General features: G+C 43.0%; 2 protein-coding genes across 15 annotated transcripts in view; one reads left to right on the top strand and one right to left on the bottom strand.

Annotated features, from left to right (window-relative positions):
* The window catches only part of CACNA1C (calcium voltage-gated channel subunit alpha1 C), a 2,299,705-nt gene that overhangs the window by 1,755,005 nt on the left and 523,977 nt on the right, over positions 1–20,723 (top strand). For 2 of the 6 annotated variants that reach the window (XM_078673661.1, XM_078673663.1), the window contains exons 17-21: positions 2,399–2,525; positions 2,618–2,690; positions 7,185–7,317; positions 11,282–11,411; positions 14,618–14,677. In XM_078673661.1, the coding sequence (XP_078529787.1) occupies positions 2,399–2,525; positions 2,618–2,690; positions 7,185–7,317; positions 11,282–11,411; positions 14,618–14,677 (523 nt within the window). Of the gene's footprint in view, positions 1–2,383; positions 2,526–2,617; positions 2,691–7,184; positions 7,318–11,281; positions 11,412–14,439; positions 14,500–14,617; positions 14,678–20,723 lie in introns of all 6 variants that reach the window. The other 4 variants (XM_078673662.1, XM_078673660.1, XM_078673664.1 and 1 more) reach the window with 3 other exon arrangements.
* Positions 1–20,723, bottom strand: part of LOC144808862 (uncharacterized) — a 433,476-nt gene that overhangs the window by 233,253 nt on the left and 179,500 nt on the right. The window contains exon 4 of one of the 9 annotated variants that reach the window (XR_013606858.1): positions 11,287–11,423. The exons of 7 other annotated variants lie outside the window; for them this stretch is intronic. The gene's annotated coding sequence lies outside the window, so the exon portion shown is untranslated. Of the gene's footprint in view, positions 1–11,286; positions 11,424–20,723 lie in introns of those variants that run through there. One more of the 9 variants, XR_013606860.1, reaches the window with a different exon arrangement.

Here is a 20,723-nt window from a genome sequence, read left to right as displayed (position 1 = left end):
ATATAAAAAATTCATGCATTGAAAATAGAAAGCTCTTCGGGCAGATCTGTAGCCATGATCCCGAGACTACATTAGTCATCAGTTATTAAAAGGATTTTAATTACAAAAGCCACTCTGATACACAAATACATCTGGCCATCTACCCCAATACTTTCAAAATGATACATTCAATGCATGCTTTGTTGGACATTCCGCTCCTCCATGAAACCTACGATGTTTTCTTGGCTGTCCCAAAGTTTAAGAGATTTATTAAAGGGGTAGATCCTTCTCTGTTTTGAGTACTACAATAAATTATTAATTGATTTCATGTTGGAATCCAACCTGTTAGCATTTAGAAAGAGACTTAAGAAAACACTGCAGCGAGCCTGATCTTTGGCGTAAAACAGATGAATCAGTTCTGTCCACCATCCTCAGACACCTCAGTTTGCGTCATTAAAAGAGACAGAGGTAATTTATACCCTGGAGAGGAGGATGGTCCTCATGTCTGCCAACAGAGCCCTAATTAGACTCCTCTGCCTTTCTGGTGGAGGTCTCTGGGCTGTGAAGGGAGCCTGAGCGTCTCCCTTAAGAGCACTGTAGGTTGGCCAAGCATGCATAATGTTTAAAGTTCCCACTTGGAAAACTTTTCACTTTAGAGAAAACAAACGAGAGTTCCTTTCCTGTAAACAAAAAATTAATGGTTTGAAAGGCAAGATAATTTTCTCCCTGCATGTGGGGGAAAGTCTACATTTTCCCTGCCTACGTACACTATGTATTGTATAGAGGACACAGGCAGGGAAATTCAGGCTTGCTTGCCACCGCTCATGGGATGGGGCGACCGTCACTGTGACTTGGCGGCGCATTGGCAGATAGGCCGCCAGGTTAGGCTCTGCTGGTGTGAACACCGCATCCAACCGCCCCTGAGTGGTGGAACCGCAGGTTTGGTGGAGCAGGTGCACTTCTGATTTATAGCTGTGCTTCCTCTTCATCAAACTTGAAATTAATTATTTTCAAGATTTACTCCTCCTTCATAAATGCATCAGAGGCATAGACTCAAACTCATCACAGAGAAATTTGCACACATCCCCCCAACTCACAACATATGTTGAGAAAATGGGCAATTCTGTCTCATGCCATCTAATTTCCAGTACAAGTTCCCCTCAACATGCGGCAAATCTGTCAACTTGTGAAAAATGCCCACCACATGAGGAGGTGGTGCAGCCTCGAAGAATCAGGCCTCTGTGCTAAGCGCATCCATCCAGAGGCAGTTTAAATTCATTGCCTCACTGCTCCAACACCAAAAAAAGCTTCTAAGGCTGCTGCCAGTATTCTGTGGTGGTTTCACAGCCCATAATGAACATTAGCTGCACAGAGCTTTCAAACAGTTAGTTAGTCATCTGCTCTTCGCAGGGCTTTCCAGCTAACTGTGTGCACACTGTGGGAAATTGGCTCCTTACCAGGTTACAGCGTGACACTCAGTGGCACCTTGTGAGTTAGAAGGTATGACTTGGGGCTTTGACACCTATCAAGGGTAGCCCCTTGCTTCGGGAACAACTTGTTAAAGCAAGTCAAAACTAAAAATTCAACTGTTTTAATCCCCTGGACTCTCCATTTATCCCATTTGAACTTCTGTCATGACATTGACCATTTCTGTGGGCAGACATGGGCAATGTGATGAAAACCAGCCAAATTACAGCCTGGTCTATGTAACCAAGGTCAGATGTCACCCCCTTTCATGTTGTTTATTACGTCACAGTCAATGAAACCACAACTGGACAACTATGACACTAGATGATGACTAGATGATCAAAAGCCTGAACACTGTAACAACAGCCAGACCCAGCAAAGTGTATGCCACCTTCTTTACCTCACTAATGCCAATTAGACATGTTCAATAAAATGGTCTGACCACTCTGCCACTACTCCACTAGAACTATGAGCAGGCCCACATGCTGCCAGTTCTATGCTCCATCACCTAGGAGCAATTACATTTTTCATTGAATGACATACAAGGAAAAATAAACATGATAATATCATTAAGAGAATTGTTTGTGCTTGGAATTCAAGGGAGGACTTGCACGATTAGATTGGTGCTTTGGTATCAATTGTTGTTTTAGAGCTATGTAAATACCACATAGACATAGAAAGTGATTTGCTATAAAGAACAGTGTATCAAGCAGATTCCTACTATTTGCTGCAAAGTACTCGGAGAGGATGATTGGTTTCATCTGCTGACGAAAACAGCTACTTCCGCGACTTGAAAGGCAGAAGTTTTCTTTAAAGCATAGCTCATATGACTTATGTTGATGGAGAGAGAATAAGTGTCTAGAGCCAAACTGATCTGCCATTTGTGCACGCTTGCAGCCCAGCTTCTTCATAGCAGTGAGATTCATTTTTCTCTAAGTGTGCATGTTTTTAGGACGGCGAGCCCGGAGAAGAAGCAAGACCTGAAACCACTTCCTGCGCTGGTGGAGGAGGAGGTGAAGGAGGAGAAGATAGAGCTGAAATCCATCACAGCAGATGGGGAATCCCCACCCGCCACCAAGGTAAGCAGGCTGGGCATTGGGTGAGAGGCTGAGAGCCAGGGAATTCAAGAGCTGCTCAGTCACAGGTCTGTGTTTATTTCTTGTTCTTCCAGATCAACGTGGACGATTATCCAGCCAATGAGAATGACGAGAAGAACCCCTATCCCTGCACCAATGAGATTACAGGTACCAACTTCAGTAGTACTAAGCAAAGCTCCTTGAGTCCGTTTTTTCTTTCGGTAGGCTCAAGCCCCCCGGCCCTTTATGCTTTATCTGTCCTGCTGTCTCAATTCCTTGGCACTGTGCTGCAGTTTTACACCCTGCAATAAACTCCCCCAGCCCCGGACTTGAACACTGCACACCTATATGCTCGTTTCTTTATGTGGTGTACATGTAAAACCCCCAAAAAGGCAATTACAATACGTAGTACTAGAATGAAAGAGTGTCTTGAAGCAGCAATGCAATGGCAGAAGTAAAACAGGGAAATTGTCCCTTAGCACTGCCTCTGAAAGGATGATGGGGTTGGGAAAGGGAAACTGCCAAGCTTGAGAGTACATAACTGACCTTGATTTATGAGCTACAGTTATTTCATCATCAAGAGTAAATATTGCATCCTCCTCTTTGTGGCAAGCCCCTCTCGCTGTCCATTTGTGCTGACAGTTCGAATGCTGAAAATTGCCGGTTTAACCTCACTAAAAAGGAAACAGTGACAATGCAAAGAACAACAAAAATGCTTCCTACTCTCACGAACATGCAATCCCCACCTCTCGAGCACGGAAAACTACAGAAAGATTAATGTTTCAGCTTTCATTTTGAAAAGATGAATTCATGCACTGATTGTCAAGAACTCTAGCAAGGACTGGTGGCAGGGTAGAAGAAGCCAGCAGAATATTGGCTACAGATCCACCCAAGACCAAGAGAGTCAGAAACGAAAAGGGATCCAAAGAAAAAGCTCTGCACAAGGAAACAAGATGGTCAAAGCTCAGAAAGGACAGCCACGCAAGAGGCAATTTGGCATTCAGACTCACACCCAGGACGGATTTATTTGCAAGGCATATATATATATGTGAGAACATTAATAATAAAGGGAACGGGGGTACAGCATCCAGGAGCTCTATGCGCTAAGAGTGAAGCTCAGTAACTGCCCCACCCACAATTGCTATTACAGATACTGACTGCAAATACCCACCTACATGATATATATGCAAAGGCAGGGTCAGTGGAGCTGTTACCTATGGTGATGTTATAAAAGTAACTCAAGGACAATAATCACACGGGACAAGAAACCCCACCTAGGTTGTCAGCTGTGCCCACAGATCCTGGTGAGAATAGTTAATATTGGATTACATTTTCCAGCCCTTTGGTAGACAAATCAGATAATTAGCTTGTGGCCATGTCATGTACAAATATTTTGACCTGCCATATGCAAGGAGTTAGATGAGCCCAACACATTGTCCTAGCCACATACGAATATTATGCACTGGTCCTTACCACAGCTGTGAGGGAGAGAGGATAGGCACAGGAGGGAGTTGGTCCCTTAACAAAACAATGAATTCTTCCCTTATGAGTGTCCTGTTTGGGTAATTAATCTGCATTATATAATTTGTGTCCTACTTGAATATTCTTTAAAGTGCACAAAGGCGAAAGTACTCTGATTTTAGCATTTTACTTATTCAGAGCCAGTGGAAGGTGGTTACCATCAAAGCTGGAGGGGCATCTGGGTAACAGAGATAAACCCAATGGGAGCCAAAGAGATAATATATATTTTTTTAACATACTTGCCCATACTGTTTTCCTTAATTCTTCTGGCGTTAGTGCGAGCCAGGGCACCTCGTGGAGACTCAGTCAACCTCCTTTTGCAAATCCCGACGCTGCTCTTGTGCTGCAGATGAGCAGCATGAGGGCAGTGCCAGGACCGACTGGAGCTGGCTGCCTCGATGCTCCAGCAGGCAGAGGCCTGTGCCTCCTCTCCACCCAGCTCAGGTTTACACTGCGCATGTCAGGCTGGCCGTCGTAAGAAGGCCGGCCAAAGTGACTTGCGCAGTGTAAACTGGTGGAGTAAGCACCACTCCCCGTTTGCCAGTCAGCAGCAATGCCCTTCCCCCAAACACTGCTCGGTCTGGCAGCAGTGAAAAATAAAACAATAATTCATTTTATTACCCTTTTATTTTGTACTTTTGCTGCACTGGCAGCAGGGGGATGACGCACCTCTGCCCAATTGGGCACCGCTGTCCAAAGCACTCTTAAGTAAAAACAGACATATTTTAGTGGTTCCCCAGTCAAAATACAACAGATTCACACAGATATCACACAGGCTGCCTGATACATTGAGCCAGCTTGAATGACTTACGATTATGCAGAGGATTTGAAATTATTTTATATGTTCTCCCTATATTACTTTACACAAGTTTTTACTTTAATGCTATTTTCATCTCCAGAGGTGTGTGTAAAAGCTATGGGGCCTTATGTATCAAAAAGTCATTTTGCGATTCTCAAATAGCGATTTTTTGCGAATCTTTATTTGAGAATCGCAAAATGCTATGTATGTAGGATTAGCAAATAATTTTGTGAATCCTACATATTCTTTAATTGCGAATCACAAATTGCGATTCGCAATTAACCCCTTCGACGCTCATGACGAGCTGGGCTCGTCATGAGGTAGCCTCCTCGCACGCTCATGACGAGCCCAGCTCGTCATGAATAATGGGTTTTTTAAAACATGAGCACAGGAGCGGAATTTCGCTAGCGCTCATGTGGTTAAGAAATACCTCCCCATTAATTCCTATGGCCCAAAAGGTTCATAGGAATGACTGGGGAGATATTCGCAATTTGCGATTCTCAATTACAGAATAGCAAATTGCGAATGCAAATTCAAGGGTGCCAGGGTGCCAAAAGGACACCCTGTTGCACCCCTGAAATGTACATGTACAATGTACATGTAGCACACATACATGCCCTAAGAGCATGTATGTGTGCCACATTGCACTTTGAAAAATGCAAAAAAGTGAATTTTTGAAAGAAATCGCAAATTACCACCAACTCGAAGTTGGTGATAATTTGCGATTCCTTATGGCCAAATTGCACATTTTCTGTGCCTCTTACATTGCATTTAAGGAATCGCAATTTACGATTCCTTAAATGCAATCGCAATATAGGGAATCGCTATTTTGCGAGGCTGTCACATCCCACTTACTGCGAATTTCGGCGTTTGCGAACGAAATTTTAGTTCATACATTTTTTTTTTGTGCAGAGTTTTATATAGCGCGAACTTGACCCGAACTGAATCAGGTATCAGAGCGCCTTACATAGCACCAGTTACGTTACATGAGGACACGCGTTCATTTTTGTTAGGCACGGGGAGTGATTTCCCCAGAATCCCAGGATGTTTGGCGTCGTTATCAAGACTCGAACCCAGATCCCCAGGTCCGAGGTCGAGCGCCTTAGCCGTTAGGCCAACTCCTATGGCCCAATGTCTCTTATAAGGATTCACCAAAGATCTTATAAATGTGGGTCTTGGAGAACAATAAGATTCATTTGGATGAACTCTTTCAAAAAGAGAGATAACGTGCATTGTTCTGTGGTCAATACACACCTTTGAATTAGCAACAAGACCTAAGAATACAAAAGTTCTACAGGGCAGTCACTCGAATTTATGTGGTTTCCATAAGTACTCATTGTATTGAGGGCCTTGAGCAATTGAACATTTTTTGTAGGGCTGAGCCATATGCACTACACGGATTACAAAAGCAATAAGTCACTTAAGCACAAAAGTTACCCCAAACTGAGTCTCCGAAACAGAGTTCCAATGTCACAAAATGATTCACTCGCAGGGTACTAAGGAGCTTACCTCGGTCCATACTCACCAAATTGCTGATCTAGAAACTCAGCCGCACTCAGTGGCTGCCCCTATCAACTAATCACTTGGCAAGGTTCTTCTTTTGACTCACACCTGGCATGATTCCAGGTCTTCTTAAATAATGTCTCACATGATGATAGTCCATTGAGATCTCGCTGAATCTGAGCTTTAACAAGAGTCTGGGTAGGACCTTAGGACAAAGGGAATTTGGAATACCAGTAGATTGCAAGTTTTTAGTCTTCACTAGTGGACTTTTATCTAAAACACACATGACAGTCCAAACACGGGACTAGAAACCAGATTGTTCAGATCAGCCAAACAGAATAGAGAGATGACATCAGGAGCAGAGACAGCTTACAAAAGGGTTTCCAAACACTGAGGTTCCTTTCGTCAGGCAGCATACAGCATGTAACAGATTACAGTAATGTTATGACACTTGTTAAAAGTTAAACTGTAGTTTGCTAAGAGGAGTCCCTCAGTCAGCACTGAGCTCTGAAGAACATCGAGTTCTGACACAATGAGAGGAGATTCTTTTCATTTCAGGGACCCGGCACCCTGAATTTGCTCAATAGGGACATTGGACTCTCACTTTTTGCTCTTTTTCAGGAAGCAGGTTAAATGTTGTCTCTTTCAAAAACCAGTCCAAGGAGTACCCAGCCTTTCGAGACTCAATCACTTGACTCCAGTTTTGATTGTGATGACCAACCACCAGGCTGAGATTCACATGAGTTATTAAACACAGTTCTCTTAATAGACCTAAAAGCCTGTTCAACTCTTACTGGATGGCACTTTTAATTACTCTAGAAACGACTGTCCTTTCACAGGTGAAGAGGAAGAAGAAGAGCCCGAGATGCCTGTTGGACCACGACCAAGGCCCCTGTCGGAACTTCACCTGAAAGAGAAAGCTGTCCCAATGCCCGAAGCTAGTGCTTTCTTCATCTTCCGCCCTACCAACAGGTAAGATTGTTGAGGCTGCCAATGTTTGTTTGAGTTCGGTCAGTGCTAGTAGGCAGATATGGTGTATCGCCGTTTTACGAGGTCCTTTTAGTTTGCCACTATTGACACTATGGAAGCATATAACATTATATAGTTAAAAATAGTTTATATAAAGCAAAAGTTGTGTGGACAGCACTGGGTTTCAATTCCAAATGTTGTGAATCACAGTCTCAATGTAAGTCATAGTCACAGTCATAGGATTCTGTAGAGCGCAACATATCACCCGAGGGTCTCAAAGCGCTTGCCTAATCCCTGAGAACCGTGAAGGGAAAGAAGGCGAAAAGAGAAGGAACAACAGATTAGAACAGCCAGGTTTTTAGAGATTTACGAAATACTCTGTGATGAGTTTTCATGCGTAACTGAAGAGAGTTCCACAGAGAGGGGGCAAGATAAGAAAAAGATCTGCCCCCAGTCCTAATGGTACAAATCATAAGAGGGGTAAGAAGATACTTGCTGGAGGACCTTAGAGTTCTGGTAGGTTGGTACCAGATGATTTTTTAGCAATGTAGGATGGTCTGTTCACATGGATAGTCTTGTGGACCATGCAACCAATGGAGACCTCTCAGACTTCGTGCCAACGGGGTCCGAGAAGGTAGGCTTAGTACAAGTCAGGCGGCTGTATTTTGTAACACCTGGAGTTTGGTGAGCAGCTCTTCATTGATGGAGGCCATCATGGCGTTTCCTTAATCAAGCCGGCTGATGATAAGTCCCTGGACTAGCAGCATCCAAGTTTCAACTGGGATCCACAGCAAGATCTTACAAAGGCTACGCATGAGTCCATAGCAGACTCCTGACACATGATTAACATGGTCTGACATGGAGAGGTTGTTATCAATCAGCACCCCTAGGTTACGGACTACTGATTTGAGAGATGGGCAAGGGCCAAGATTGGGGGGCCATCAGTCATTGGACCACAAAGTTTGTGCTTCCCCAAAAAGGATAATCTCAGTTTTATTGGCATTAAGTTGCAGGTGATTACTCTGCATCCAGATGTTGATATCGGTCATGCAGTTCATAAAGCGGAGTTTGGTGTCCATAATGTCAGGGCTAAGGGTGATCGTAATTGCGTGTTGTTAGTGTACGACAAGGTATCAAAACCATGCAATCTAATCACTCTGGCTAGAGGTGCCACATATAGATTAAAGAGCGTGGGGCTCAAGATGGGCTCCCTTTTCTATCACATGACTACAAGAGACAAAGGGACCCATGTGTATTCTAGAAGACCGGTCAGCCAAATAACTGCTAAGCGAATTCAAGGCCATGTCCCTGACTCCCATTGACGATTCACAAGCGTTCGGTGGGAGATGGTACCAAAAGCGGCCGATAGGTCGAATAGGACCAACATGGCTGATTGGCCCGAGTCCAGAGCAAATCTGATGTTGTCAACTACCTCTATCAATGTAGTTTCCATACTATGGGCCGCTCGGAATCCAGATTAGGATAAGTCCAGCAGTTTGTTACTCTCTAGGAAGGCTGGGAGTTGTCTGTTGTCTGTCTGTTGATTAGTGCCTCCAGGACTTTCCCAAAAAACGGAAGAAGGGAAATGGGCCTGTAGCTGTTCGGTTCATTGGGGTCCAGAGTGGGCTTTTTTAAGATAGGTTTGACCATGGCCATTTCCATTTTGTGGGAACAGTTGAATTGTAAAGATCAATGAGACCCGTAAAAAGAGCTGGTCCGATAATGGACAAACATATTCGGCAATAAAATATAGTGGCCACTAAAAGTATCTTGGATGAGATTTCAAAGTATGTGATTGCCCGGTATGCTGTGTGAGACCATTCACAGTGAAACATAGCTTCCAAAGTTACATACGTACAATTGCCTCAGACAATAACACTTTGGGATTACTGAGAATTGTTTTGCAGCTGAATGTCCCTCCGAGACCCCAGTTATGGATACTGAATAGCCACTCAAAATATGTTGTGGGCTGAATTTTCAGTGGAGACCTCAAAACAAGAGATCCATGGGTCACTCAGGGTATACCAGTGGGTGGCATGCATGAAAGAACCTTGGGGAGGTACACTTAGTGGCCATTCAAAGTATTTTGTTCGATGATGTTCCAGACAGAGACAGGAGCAGTGAAACCTAGTGGCCATTCAATGTATGCTACTGAATAAAATCCCTGCTATGACCATAGGCAGAAAGCCTAGTGGTCATTCAAAGCAAGTCACTTTCTGCTTTGCACTCTGGGGCTTCAAGAGTCCATTCACAGCTTAGAGTACATTCACAGCATATCATTAGGGGAGCGACAATTATTGGGACTTTATGGTTTTCCTCCCAGCAAATAGTGCACCTGTGACATCTGTTGCTGCTGCAAATTATGTCCTCGAACATGAGAAATTCGTAAACAAGTGCATTTTGTATGAGAGGGGTCCTAGCTTCACCGTTAGGCAATTGAGGCAGCATTTGTTGAAAAGCCCCATCCTCTGATAGCCCTCTGTGGTAGGACGCAAGTCCTAAAAAAAGAAGTGGGGGGACTGACCAAGTCAGGCATCATGCAAGTGGCATCATGACGCGTGCTATCAAAGCACATGACGTCACGACGCGTGACATTCCACGTGGCAACACAGGAAGTGACCTCACTGGAAGTGATGTGCTGATGGATGTATGACGGTACAACGCATACCGTTTCAACGCGTGCCTTTACAACGCGTCTTTAACAACGCAAGTCGTTACAACGACTTGCGTTGTTGGGCGCGGATAGTGAATAGTATAATTTACTATTCTAACACCAGTCCCCGTGGATAGTAGGGAAGGTGTTGGAATAGTAAATATACTATTCTTTAACCTTTAGCGCCCTCCTGCGCAAGTCGTGGTTACGACTTGCGTTGTAAAGGACGCGTCGTAAAAGCACTGCGGGGTAACATCCTCGTTGAAAAGGATGTTCCCCGCGCTGATATGTGTATTTTATAACATATGCCAACTGAAAATGCAATACATTTTTTTTTTAAGTTGTCTCCTGCAAAGCATATCATGTAACATGCAAATCACAGATTTTTATTTTGTGTAGATACGTAAGTGGATTACTGCTATGAACACAGAGATCCTTTTGTTACTTGCAGTTAATAAATAGTAATCCTTCTAGTAGACCACAGTGAGCTATGAAGTTTATTTGACTTCTGCACCTTGTAACCCTGACTGCTTCATGTAACACATCTTGTACATTAATTTACACACATGATTTATTTGGAATGGATAATGTGTATGTTATGTAAAGTACGCTAACACTCTGCATTGGGATGAGTAGCACAATAAAAGAAATAAAATAGTGCTACTTAAATTGTTATTTGTGTAAATACTGAGACAGACCAACCAATTTGACATTCTTAAAGTGCATGCACTTATACACAACAAAGTAAAATGCATGCATCTCTTAAGTACCTGTGAAGAGATAACAAGCTGTGTGCTTTTGTTTTCTCCCCGTTGTATTTGCATTTGTGAGGTTCCAGGACGCCTCCTGTCCCACACTCGATCAAAAGGAGCCCTGATGGCCCCATACCATCTCTCTTTATTATTGCTCGGCTGGACGTGGGGAAAAAAGCCCCTTCCCTTCCTGCACGTTGCTGCTGGGAATCGAAAGCAGACAACGTGCAGGAGTTGATGAACGTGTCCAGGTGTTTCAAAATTACACTGGGACAAGATCAACATATTTCCATGGGGCCATACATCTTAGCAGTGTGGAAGCCAAGGGGGACGGTGTCCACCCTGTGAAAAGATTGGGGGGACGCTGTGTACCCTCGACTCGTGCCCTGCTCTGTGGAAAGTCCAATCCATTGGATACTATTAGGGCAGGTACCAAGAGATTGAGAAGTTAGGCTTAGACACTGGAAAGGTCATGAGAAGGTGAGGGTGAGAACAATCAGGGTAAAAAACTTTAATGTATGATGTGTGCTTGTTGATCAGTGTTTTTTTCTTCGTCTTGCAGATTTCGCCTTCACTGCCATCGAATCGTCAACGATAACATCTTTACAAACCTGATCCTTTTCTTCATCCTGCTAAGCAGCATCTCTTTGGCTGCCGAGGACCCAGTTCGGCATTTTTCCTTTCGAAACCAAGTACGCATCTTCCTGAAAAATGCAAAACTGATTGTATTGCTCACAGCAGCCCATCAGAAACTAGCACTCGGTCATGAGGTTCTGGGGCTCAGACAGGGGGGAAACAGTACATAAAAATACCTAACTAAAATTGAAAAGCCTTTGTTTAAAAGGGGGCTTTATCTTTAAATTAACTTGAACTCTCTGCCAGTAAATTAGAGCTTAGTTAAACTAATTGGCAACTAAAGATAAATAATTGTAAATACAGTTTGCAATTCATTTTAGCAATTAAAGGAACCAGTTTCTGGGCTGGTTGGACCTGCAAAATACCTGAAAAACTGAAGCTATATTAATCAAATAGGGACATGTAATAATAAAAGTCAAGAATCCTGGTAAAGATATGAACATAAGGACACACCCACGAGTCATTTGTCTATGTATCACGGACAAAAGATTTGCAACTCTACTCACTCTCATCTTGAGTGTGACACAAAATTGACAGTGAGCACGGCCAGTGTGATCAGACACGTGTAGTTCATTATTTGAAAAAGGGTTATTGTAAGTACAGGATAACACAACTGTCCACACAGTACAAAGGTTTTAATCCTCACATGAGGGGAAAAGGCAGTCTCTCAGTTACATGTTCAGCCAATTCTCAGACATCCACTGTATCATAAAAGTGCAAGTCTTGTTTACCACTGGAAACCATTTTCATTCCATATGGGCTGAAATATTATGGCTCAGACCTTTACCTTAAAATGCCTAACAACGTTAACCTGATTTCAAATAGTGCCTTGGAACTGAAGGTTTCAGCGACAACCGCAGCAGTACAAAGGCACAATACTAGAAAATCATCACAGTAGTATGCCCATCGGGGTTTAGACTGAACAGAGGTACGGAAAGGGCTGTATCTGATGTGCATACTACTATCAAGGACATATCTGGGACCTTTGACCCCATAGAATCCTGGCACACAGAATGCAGGAAGTGGCTGGGTGTCAGAAACAGCACACCCTTATTGTCCTTATTTTCACACTGGTATGGCCAGGTCAAGATCTCAGTAAAGTTTGGAGTCCCATTGGGATCATGGTTTTCTCTTCTTTCTTTATGTTTAATTACCACCTCTACTTGAATTGTTATGCAAATATGCTATGGCAGTGCATAGTTTGGCAGACCACACCGAGATTATCATTTAATTGTCTACAGATCATGGTAAACAAGACAGGCACTACTATACGTCAATGGATGACTGAGAGTTGGCTGAACCAAGATCCCCGTGCTGCTGAGACTGCCTTGTCTCCTCATATAGGGATCAAAGGTTGTGTACTCTGTTGGCAGTTGTGTCATTCTGTACTTAAACTGACCCTGTGTTTTACCCACAATGCCCTAAACATGGACTTATTTACACAACCCAGATGGCCAGCATCCTGTTCCGTGTGGAATCAGGACTGGGGACACTGGATACTGGATTTTTCTCCATGGTGTTACAGAGCACCCATATGTTATTGCAAGAAATCTGGCTCATGAACAACATCTCACTGAGCGCAGGGATTGTGGCAGTAAAGTAATAAAGCGTATCTCTAAAGGTGTGGCATGTTAGAAGTACATCTGCGTACCAGTGTGAAAAATTACTCAGCAGAGGAAAGGATTGACACTAATTCTCTCCAGTGCTGTCAGGCCAATCCAAATGTAAAGCACTTTCTATTTCAACATGATAATATGTCCAGATAGGCAGTCAGTTTATCAGAAATCAATACCAAATATTTGTCCCTTGAATGCACACCAAAGATCCACAAGGCCAGCCAATGAATAAAAGCAATTTAAGGATAATGTGAAAATCACTGTCCATTGTATATAACACACTGGGTTAATATCAGGTGCACAAGCATTTAATAAAAACAAGTAGATCCAAAAAGTGCTAATCAGTGGATAAAAGAATGGTAAACAGACATAAGGTTTCTAGTGAAATATGCACTGAAAAATTACAGCTCACATTTTTCTGTAGAAGATAACTGAATCAACAGTGGTAAAATGTGGACAATGCTTTTATTAGCGAAATATGTTTTGGACACAAACATGCATTTGCCAAGTTGCTGGGAAACTTCTGAATGTGAATAAATAAGTATTTGGCTCTGGGAGAGTTCCCGAAATCCTCTGACTGAGGAATTATAACACTCAAGTCCTGGCTTCCATGGCACTGCAACACATTTATAGGGTGACAAGTTCCTTAGTCTTCAAGGCAATGCGTTGCCATTTAACCAAGGGGGTGGTTAATTCTTTATTCCTGCAAATAATATCTATGGAAGTGGTCCCATTTACTTGAGACCATCCATTGATTTTTTGCCACACCAATAAATCAATCAACGAATTATGTTCTGTTTTCCTAGAGATCGGTCCTGGATTTGTAGAGCCGTTATACAATTTAATTGAGAAATATAGACTCTAGTTCTCTACTTATTTGTGATGGTGCCAATGCTATTTCAGATGATTCTTTCCTTGCTGCCAGATTTAAACTGGCTTTGGGGACTTGGGTAAACATTGAAAGAAAGACATACATCTTTCTGGAAGTAATTCCAGAATCGAGGGTGGTGACCCAACCCTGGAGGTCTTAACACTTGATACAACACATGTTATTAGTGTTATAATGAGTGCCTAGAGAGGATTCACTTTTGACAATGCAATGTAAGTGTGGCAGCTGTTATCTTAAAAAATATTATTTCAAACCTTCATTGTCAGTCACTGCTTTACTCTGTAGAACTGAAGTTAAGACATTGGGGTGATGTAGCTGTGATTCTTGCAAAAGAGTTCTTGATTGACAGTCTTCCGAAGAAACCAGAGAAGGGATAGCCAAGCTAGCAGGTTGCGGGTATGGGGTAAAAGAGTCAAGGATAAATGCAATAGTGCACGTGGACAGACCTGAAGGTTGGCACCTAATTCCACCAAAAAAGATGCTCTTGCCTGAAGCTTCCAATGGTGCACTTTGAACTATGATATCCCATTTCAGTGCAGGCTGTTGACCCCGTTACCCTGTCCCCTTTTTGTTTTGCAGATTCTGTTTTATTTTGATATAGTTTTTACTGTCATTTTCACCGTTGAAATTTGCCTGAAGGTAAAGTACTTGTGTGTTGCCTGGTTGCCTCACTCACACTCTAAATCTTGCTAACACACACCTGCTCTGGCTGGGAATGTCACTGAGTGTCACTAACCCATCTATGTTTGTCTTTCAGATCCTAGGTAACGCTGACTATGTCTTCACTAGTATCTTTACTGTGGAAATTATTCTTAAGGTAATGACTGTGAGCGAGAAGCCAGTCTTTTTCACACTCTTTTCACGCTCTAAGCAAGTCATATACATTCCCTGCGTGCCACCTCGACAACCGAGCTTTTACCTGACTCTTCTGTGCTTCCCTTTAGCTCATCAGTGAACTAAGTTTAAACTACAGTCTATTTTTGATGTTTTGCTAATCTTCAAGTGAAGCTTTTGTGCTCTTAGTTTCTGTGGCGAAAATTGTTGTTTCGTAAAACTAGCGTCTCATGGTTGTGATGTTTCATATCTGCAATATCCTGCACAGGATTTGTGTTTTTCCAAATCTCCTACAAGGCATGTTCCACAATGCCGCTGCGTATTGTCCGTACGCAAATCAACCATGAGAATTCAGTCATCATTGTTCCAGGGTGACTTCTCCTCAAGTCTGGCTTATTCTTGTTACTTTTATTTTAGTCTACTTAGTATATTTCTGTTGTGTAAATCCAGTCCCTAGGGACAGCACAACACTTTTAGGTTAGAGAAACAATAGCAAATGTTTACTAATTGCCAAAGTATAAGGCATAATGCAGGTGAAGATGCATACAAATATACACAAAGACCATTGGGTGGAGCGGGGAGTGGAAGTGAATATTAGACCCAGACATGTGAGTGGAAAGAGAAAAATGAGAGAAAGTGGGATAACATCGTGTTTGAGTTCAGTCCTGAAGGAGAGAAGTGTGCGGTTTGTCTCAGATGAAGGCTTAGAGATGGTCTAATGCCTTGAACCAGGCTCATGTTTTCTCGCTGTTTATGTGTTTGCTCTTGGCGCCTCTGGTTTGCCAGCTTGGTGCTACGTGTGGTGCAGCTGTGATGAGAGAGGGAGAGCTGGTTCACTCAGTAGCCCAGTTTGCTGGCACAGATAGTCTTGCAAATTCTGGCAAGCGATTAGAACCTGGTGAATGGCAAGAGCGGGAGCCAGAGTAGGCCCTGAAGTATGAGCATGATGGAAACACATTCAGGACAATGTTCAGGGGTGGAGGCCAGGAGGCCAGTGAGCAAGCAGATGCTTCTATGACTGTGCAAGAGAACGAATGAAGATCTTGGCTGGAAGGAATGGTTAGTGCTTTGTGTTTTCTTTGTCACATTCTCTTGAAAGGAACAGCAGCAAATGATGTTGAAGCCTAGGATGAAAGATGAGCCAACCAACTGCCTATTGGTAGACCGGTCTTTGAGTTTTGGTTGGAGCTTTCTACCATTTAGCAGGATGGATTTGGTATTATTTTAATTAAGTCTTAAATCGACTACCGTTAGCCAGGATTAGATGCTGGTAACATTTTAAGGTGCAGCTCCATTTAATATGTCTCTTGATGAAGTGTGATATCCTCTTTGCTAGAAGGATTCCTGTAGTGATTGAAGCTAGTGATTAAATGATAATACTTTGGCAGAGTCCAACTGGACGTATTCTTCACCCACAGAGTATATGAGCTGAATGAGATTAGCACTGTTTGAGTGATGCACATACAGAAAATAACAATGAGAGTGGTGATTATAATTTGAAATTGACTGTCAAATGCCGCTGTTTTATTCGCAAGTCAGACTCCCACAAAATACCTAAAAAATTCTGTATTGTGCAATTATCTGGAGCAACCTCATTTTCACCTATTTCAGTAGGGAGAACAAGCAATTATAAAAGAAAGAAAGGAAGCGTATGTGAGCATATTCATATGACTAAATGTTAAATATGCATTCTCTTACATTGAGGAAAAACATATGTCTGCTAATGCAATTAACAGATTCTACACATTAGTGTGCGCTGTAAATTTATGAGATTTGCTGTTCTGACACTTTTATTTGTAGTGATTTTTTTGTTGTGCCTTTCAAACAAAAAGGCTCTACACAGGCGTTGGATATGTCAAATTAGGTAGGACAAGCATACAACAATGTACAGAACGGCTGAATGTTCACAACAAGGGAATGTAGGGATGAGTAGAGACAGTTAAATCACCATGCTGCAGGGGTTGTATGCCATCTGCTCAAATACTGCAGGATGACAGAGATGGAACCCGAGCATTCTCATTCTCTTAGAATCAAGAAGCAGATAGTGGTCAAATCCCAAGGTTTTGGTGTCTATTTGTGAAATGGATGTGGCGAAATCTGCTACCACAGATTTTATTGTCTTGCATAAACCTCTTAACTCCTTCATATTTGTTGTGCACGCCACTTTGCTTGTTTCTATGTCTGTGGATGATGTTACCTTATACGTTCGTCACCCTCAGGAGAACCTCAGTCCTCTAGTTCGTGAGGTGATATGCTTCGGCGGATACTCCTGTATCCAGGTGAACTGGAACCAGTCTGTGCTGTTTCCTCTCACTGACGATATGACGCCCTTCAATCTGGATTATCCTTTTGTCTGGGCAACTGAGCCCACTAGGTATCTCGGGATCTGGTTGAGTAGGGACGTTGACGAACTCTGGAGAGCCAACTTCGGTCTTGCGGTGAACTGGTTGGAATCCAAAATTCCCCTCTGGAGTCGTTTGCCACTCTCTATAGCTGGTCGCATAGCCATTGCAAAGATGGTGGTGCTCCCAAAGTTTTTATATTTATTCCTCAATATCCCTATCCCGCTCACCGCTTTTTTCGGAAGCTACGCTCATTAGTGATCACTATGATTTGGGCAGGCCGACAACCTAGGATTGCATACAATATCTCAACCCTCCCTATGTCGCGCAGTGGTCTCGGTGCTCCTGACCTTAAACTCTATGCTCTCAGCTCCCAGGCCAGCTTTCTCCACTTCTGTCTTCACCCCACTCTGTTCCAGCCCCACGTCGCGGTCGAGACTGACCTGCCTACTCACCACAGCTCGGTTTGCTACGGTGAGACCTCCGCGCACTGGGGTCTATCGGTCGAGACCCTGCGCTGGGCTTGGTAGGGGCTCCAGAAATTTTCAGGTTCGGACATGCTCTCTGCTGCTGCAATGCCAATTGCTCACCACCCGGCTTTTCCTCCTCTTCAATCTTCAGGGATGGCAAAACACGCCACTCGTCCTAGGGTTCTCCAGCGTGTCTGATCTCTACCCTGAGAACACATTCTACACACTGATGCTGGCTCTGGCTCCCTGGACACTTTGCTTTACTATCAGCTCTGGGCGGTCTGTAAGTAGCTTCACTCCTCTTTCCCCCCACCTCCCCCCTCGGTGGTCACTCTGAATTTCCTTTACACATCCTCCTCCCCAAAGAAATTGGTCACTAAAATGTATATTTCCACACTGGCGGCTTCTTCCATCTCTACTGACTTGCGTGTGGCGTGGGAGGAGGGCCTCAGTAACGAAGTTTCCCAGGCCGACTGGCTGTATTGCTGCACTCAGATCAAACGCCTCTCCCCCAACTATCGTCTGCGCCTTTTCAATTTTAAGTATCTACACAGGCTCTGTTGGACCCCTGTACAATTACACAAGATGGGACTCATTGCCAGTGGCAGATGCCTGCGCTGCTCAGCACCTGCGGCCGACTTCTCCCACCTCGCCTGGCTATGCCCCAAGGTCTCCGCTTACTGGTGTGAGGTATGCGCTGTCATTTCTGAGATTACCTCCGCTCCGTTCCAATCTGGCCGTCTGCTCTGCCTTTTAGGCTTCGTCAAATTCTGTCCAAATGCCTCCCGCAAACTGATTACTATGTTATTAGTTCTTGCACGGCGCAGGGTTTCCGTGTGCTGGGGCCGCAGGCCCACGTTGAAGGTGACCCTTTGGCTAGAAGGTGCTTCCCGTTGTCAGACCCTCCTGTCCGAATTCTGGGACCTTATGCCTGACTGATCCCATCCATTGGATGTTTGAGGCCCGCTTATCTCCTATCTCCTGAGTCACACTTCCCAGCACCCGGCGACCTCTCCCGCACTCCCCGCCAGCACTCCGCCCACGGCGGCCGCCGGTGAAGGTCAATGAGTCTCCTCCCCCCGCTCCCTTTCTTCCTCCGACTCTACGTGCCCCCCTCCCCCTTTTTCTCATACATGGTGCCATGCAAGTCATTTTTCTCCCCATTGGCTTTGGTGTCTCCCCGATCTCTTCCATTGATATTGTTTTTCTTTTCTTTTCTTTTTAGCTGTATATGCATGTGGTCATTTCTGGTCTTTTATGTTGTATCGCAGTGCATATTTTTTCGTTATGGTGCAACACTGTAATTTTGTTGTGTCTCAGCCTCAATAAAAATAAAATAAATATATATATATATATTTGTTGTGCACATGCAGAACAAGATAAGCCACACATACATAGGTTTTTAAGTGGACCTCCCACTTCCATGGGGCCTATTTGATCCAAAGAGCATATCGTAATAAAGAAGACAGGCAGCTTGAGGATAAGGCTATCTACGAAGTTCATTTGTTTTACTTTGTTGGCATAATGACAATTTTCTTAAATTATAGCTTTCTGTTCACAAAGTAAAGATATAAGAGCACTTCCAGTTACATCAAAAATAAGGGCCCATTGATAAAAGTACCTTCTATTGAATATTTTACTATTACAAGGCAAACGGGGAACATCCTTTTCAACGCGGATGTTACCCCGCAGTGCTTTTACGACGCGTCCTTTACAACGCAAGTCGTAACCACGACTTGCGCTGGAGGGCGCTAAAGGATAAAGAATAGTATATTTACTATTCCAACACCTTCCCTACTATCCACGGGGACTGGTGTTAGAATAGTAAATTATACTATTCACTATCCGCGCCCAACAACGCAAGTCATTGTAACGACTTGCATTGTTAAAGACGCGTTGTAAAGGCACGCTTTGAAACGGTGCGCGTTGTACCGTCATACATCCAAGGCAAACATGTCTTCTGACTCTTTTTTACGACACTCTTCACTGCTACTGCAGTTGTTGTAAGCCATAATGTAGCTTGCTTTCTAGGACAGCTGACAGCAGAGCCAACAAAGCCACTTAACTATTCCCAAATACCTTCTGTAAGAAAAAAGCCATGCCTATTGGCGTTGTCACTGCATGTTTAAGAAAAGCTTGAAATGTTGCCTTTGTCAATGCTGGTTTGAATTGGATGGCATAGCCAATTTAAGACACAGTACATGCTGCACCAAACAATAAGTGCTTCAGTGAGAGTTTAAGGGAGGTGTAATTATTTAGTAAGTTATTGAGTAAGTCTGTGAGCTGGTCAATATCACAGTCAGTAAGCTAGTCATTCAGTTAAGTCAATGTCTATAGGTCAGTTAGTGACTCTATAAGTAATGCAATAGAGGGCAAGCTGTTGAGTCAGGGGTTCTGATTTATTCTGATATCCATGGTAACTATTTACAAGAAGATTCCTTTCTTTTTGCCTTCTGTCCCGAATATTCATGCCATGTTTTTAAGGATTTAACATAACAAGAGAATACTACTAGTCGATCATAGATCACTAAAACCTAGTTTTCTTTTGCAAAACTATTGCATGTTCAGTCCTATTTCCTCTGTTTTGATTCATGTGAAGAGACAAATGGCACCAACAGCTATAAAACATCTCTAAAATATTTTTTTCTGAATGGTTATAGCAGTCTATCGAGTGAGTACATTAAATGTCATTGTTTTCGCCATCTTAAATTTTATTAATATGCATAAAAACGTTTACCTTCAAAATCAGGTGTTTCAAATGTGTACCCTTGACTGGGGTTAAGAATAAATCTTTAAGTTTAAATGTTATTTAGGAATTTATTTTAAAACGTCGCAGTTATTAGTCCAAAAGAACTGTTAACCAAAATTTTTTGAAAAGGTTTTACAAGCAACATCAGGGTTTAAGAAAAATAGGAGTCATTAACTGAAATTAAATAACCAGTATTTTTCCTATGAATGAAAGATTTCATGAGAATTAACCTCTGGTAGAACATTATTATGATAGTAGTAAAAATAAGGCAAACATGCCCCTACTAATTAAACCACGAGCTTGCAGTCTAAAAGCTTTTCCTATATGGTGGTACCCTTTCTACCCAGATGAATTATTTGCAGAAGAAGGGAAAGTGTACAGTTTTCTAGTAAACTTTCATCTAAAAAAATGTTAGTTAAATTGAATGAAACTTTTTATGGTATTCACTCTAATGTTTAAACTGGGTAT

Source organism: Lissotriton helveticus, chromosome 1_1, assembly GCF_964261635.1.
Source record: "Lissotriton helveticus chromosome 1_1, aLisHel1.1, whole genome shotgun sequence".
Taxonomy (NCBI): Eukaryota; Metazoa; Chordata; class Amphibia; order Caudata; family Salamandridae; genus Lissotriton; species Lissotriton helveticus.
The sequence above is the reverse complement of the archived record's forward strand: the minus strand, read 5'-3'. Positions and strand labels throughout refer to the sequence as shown.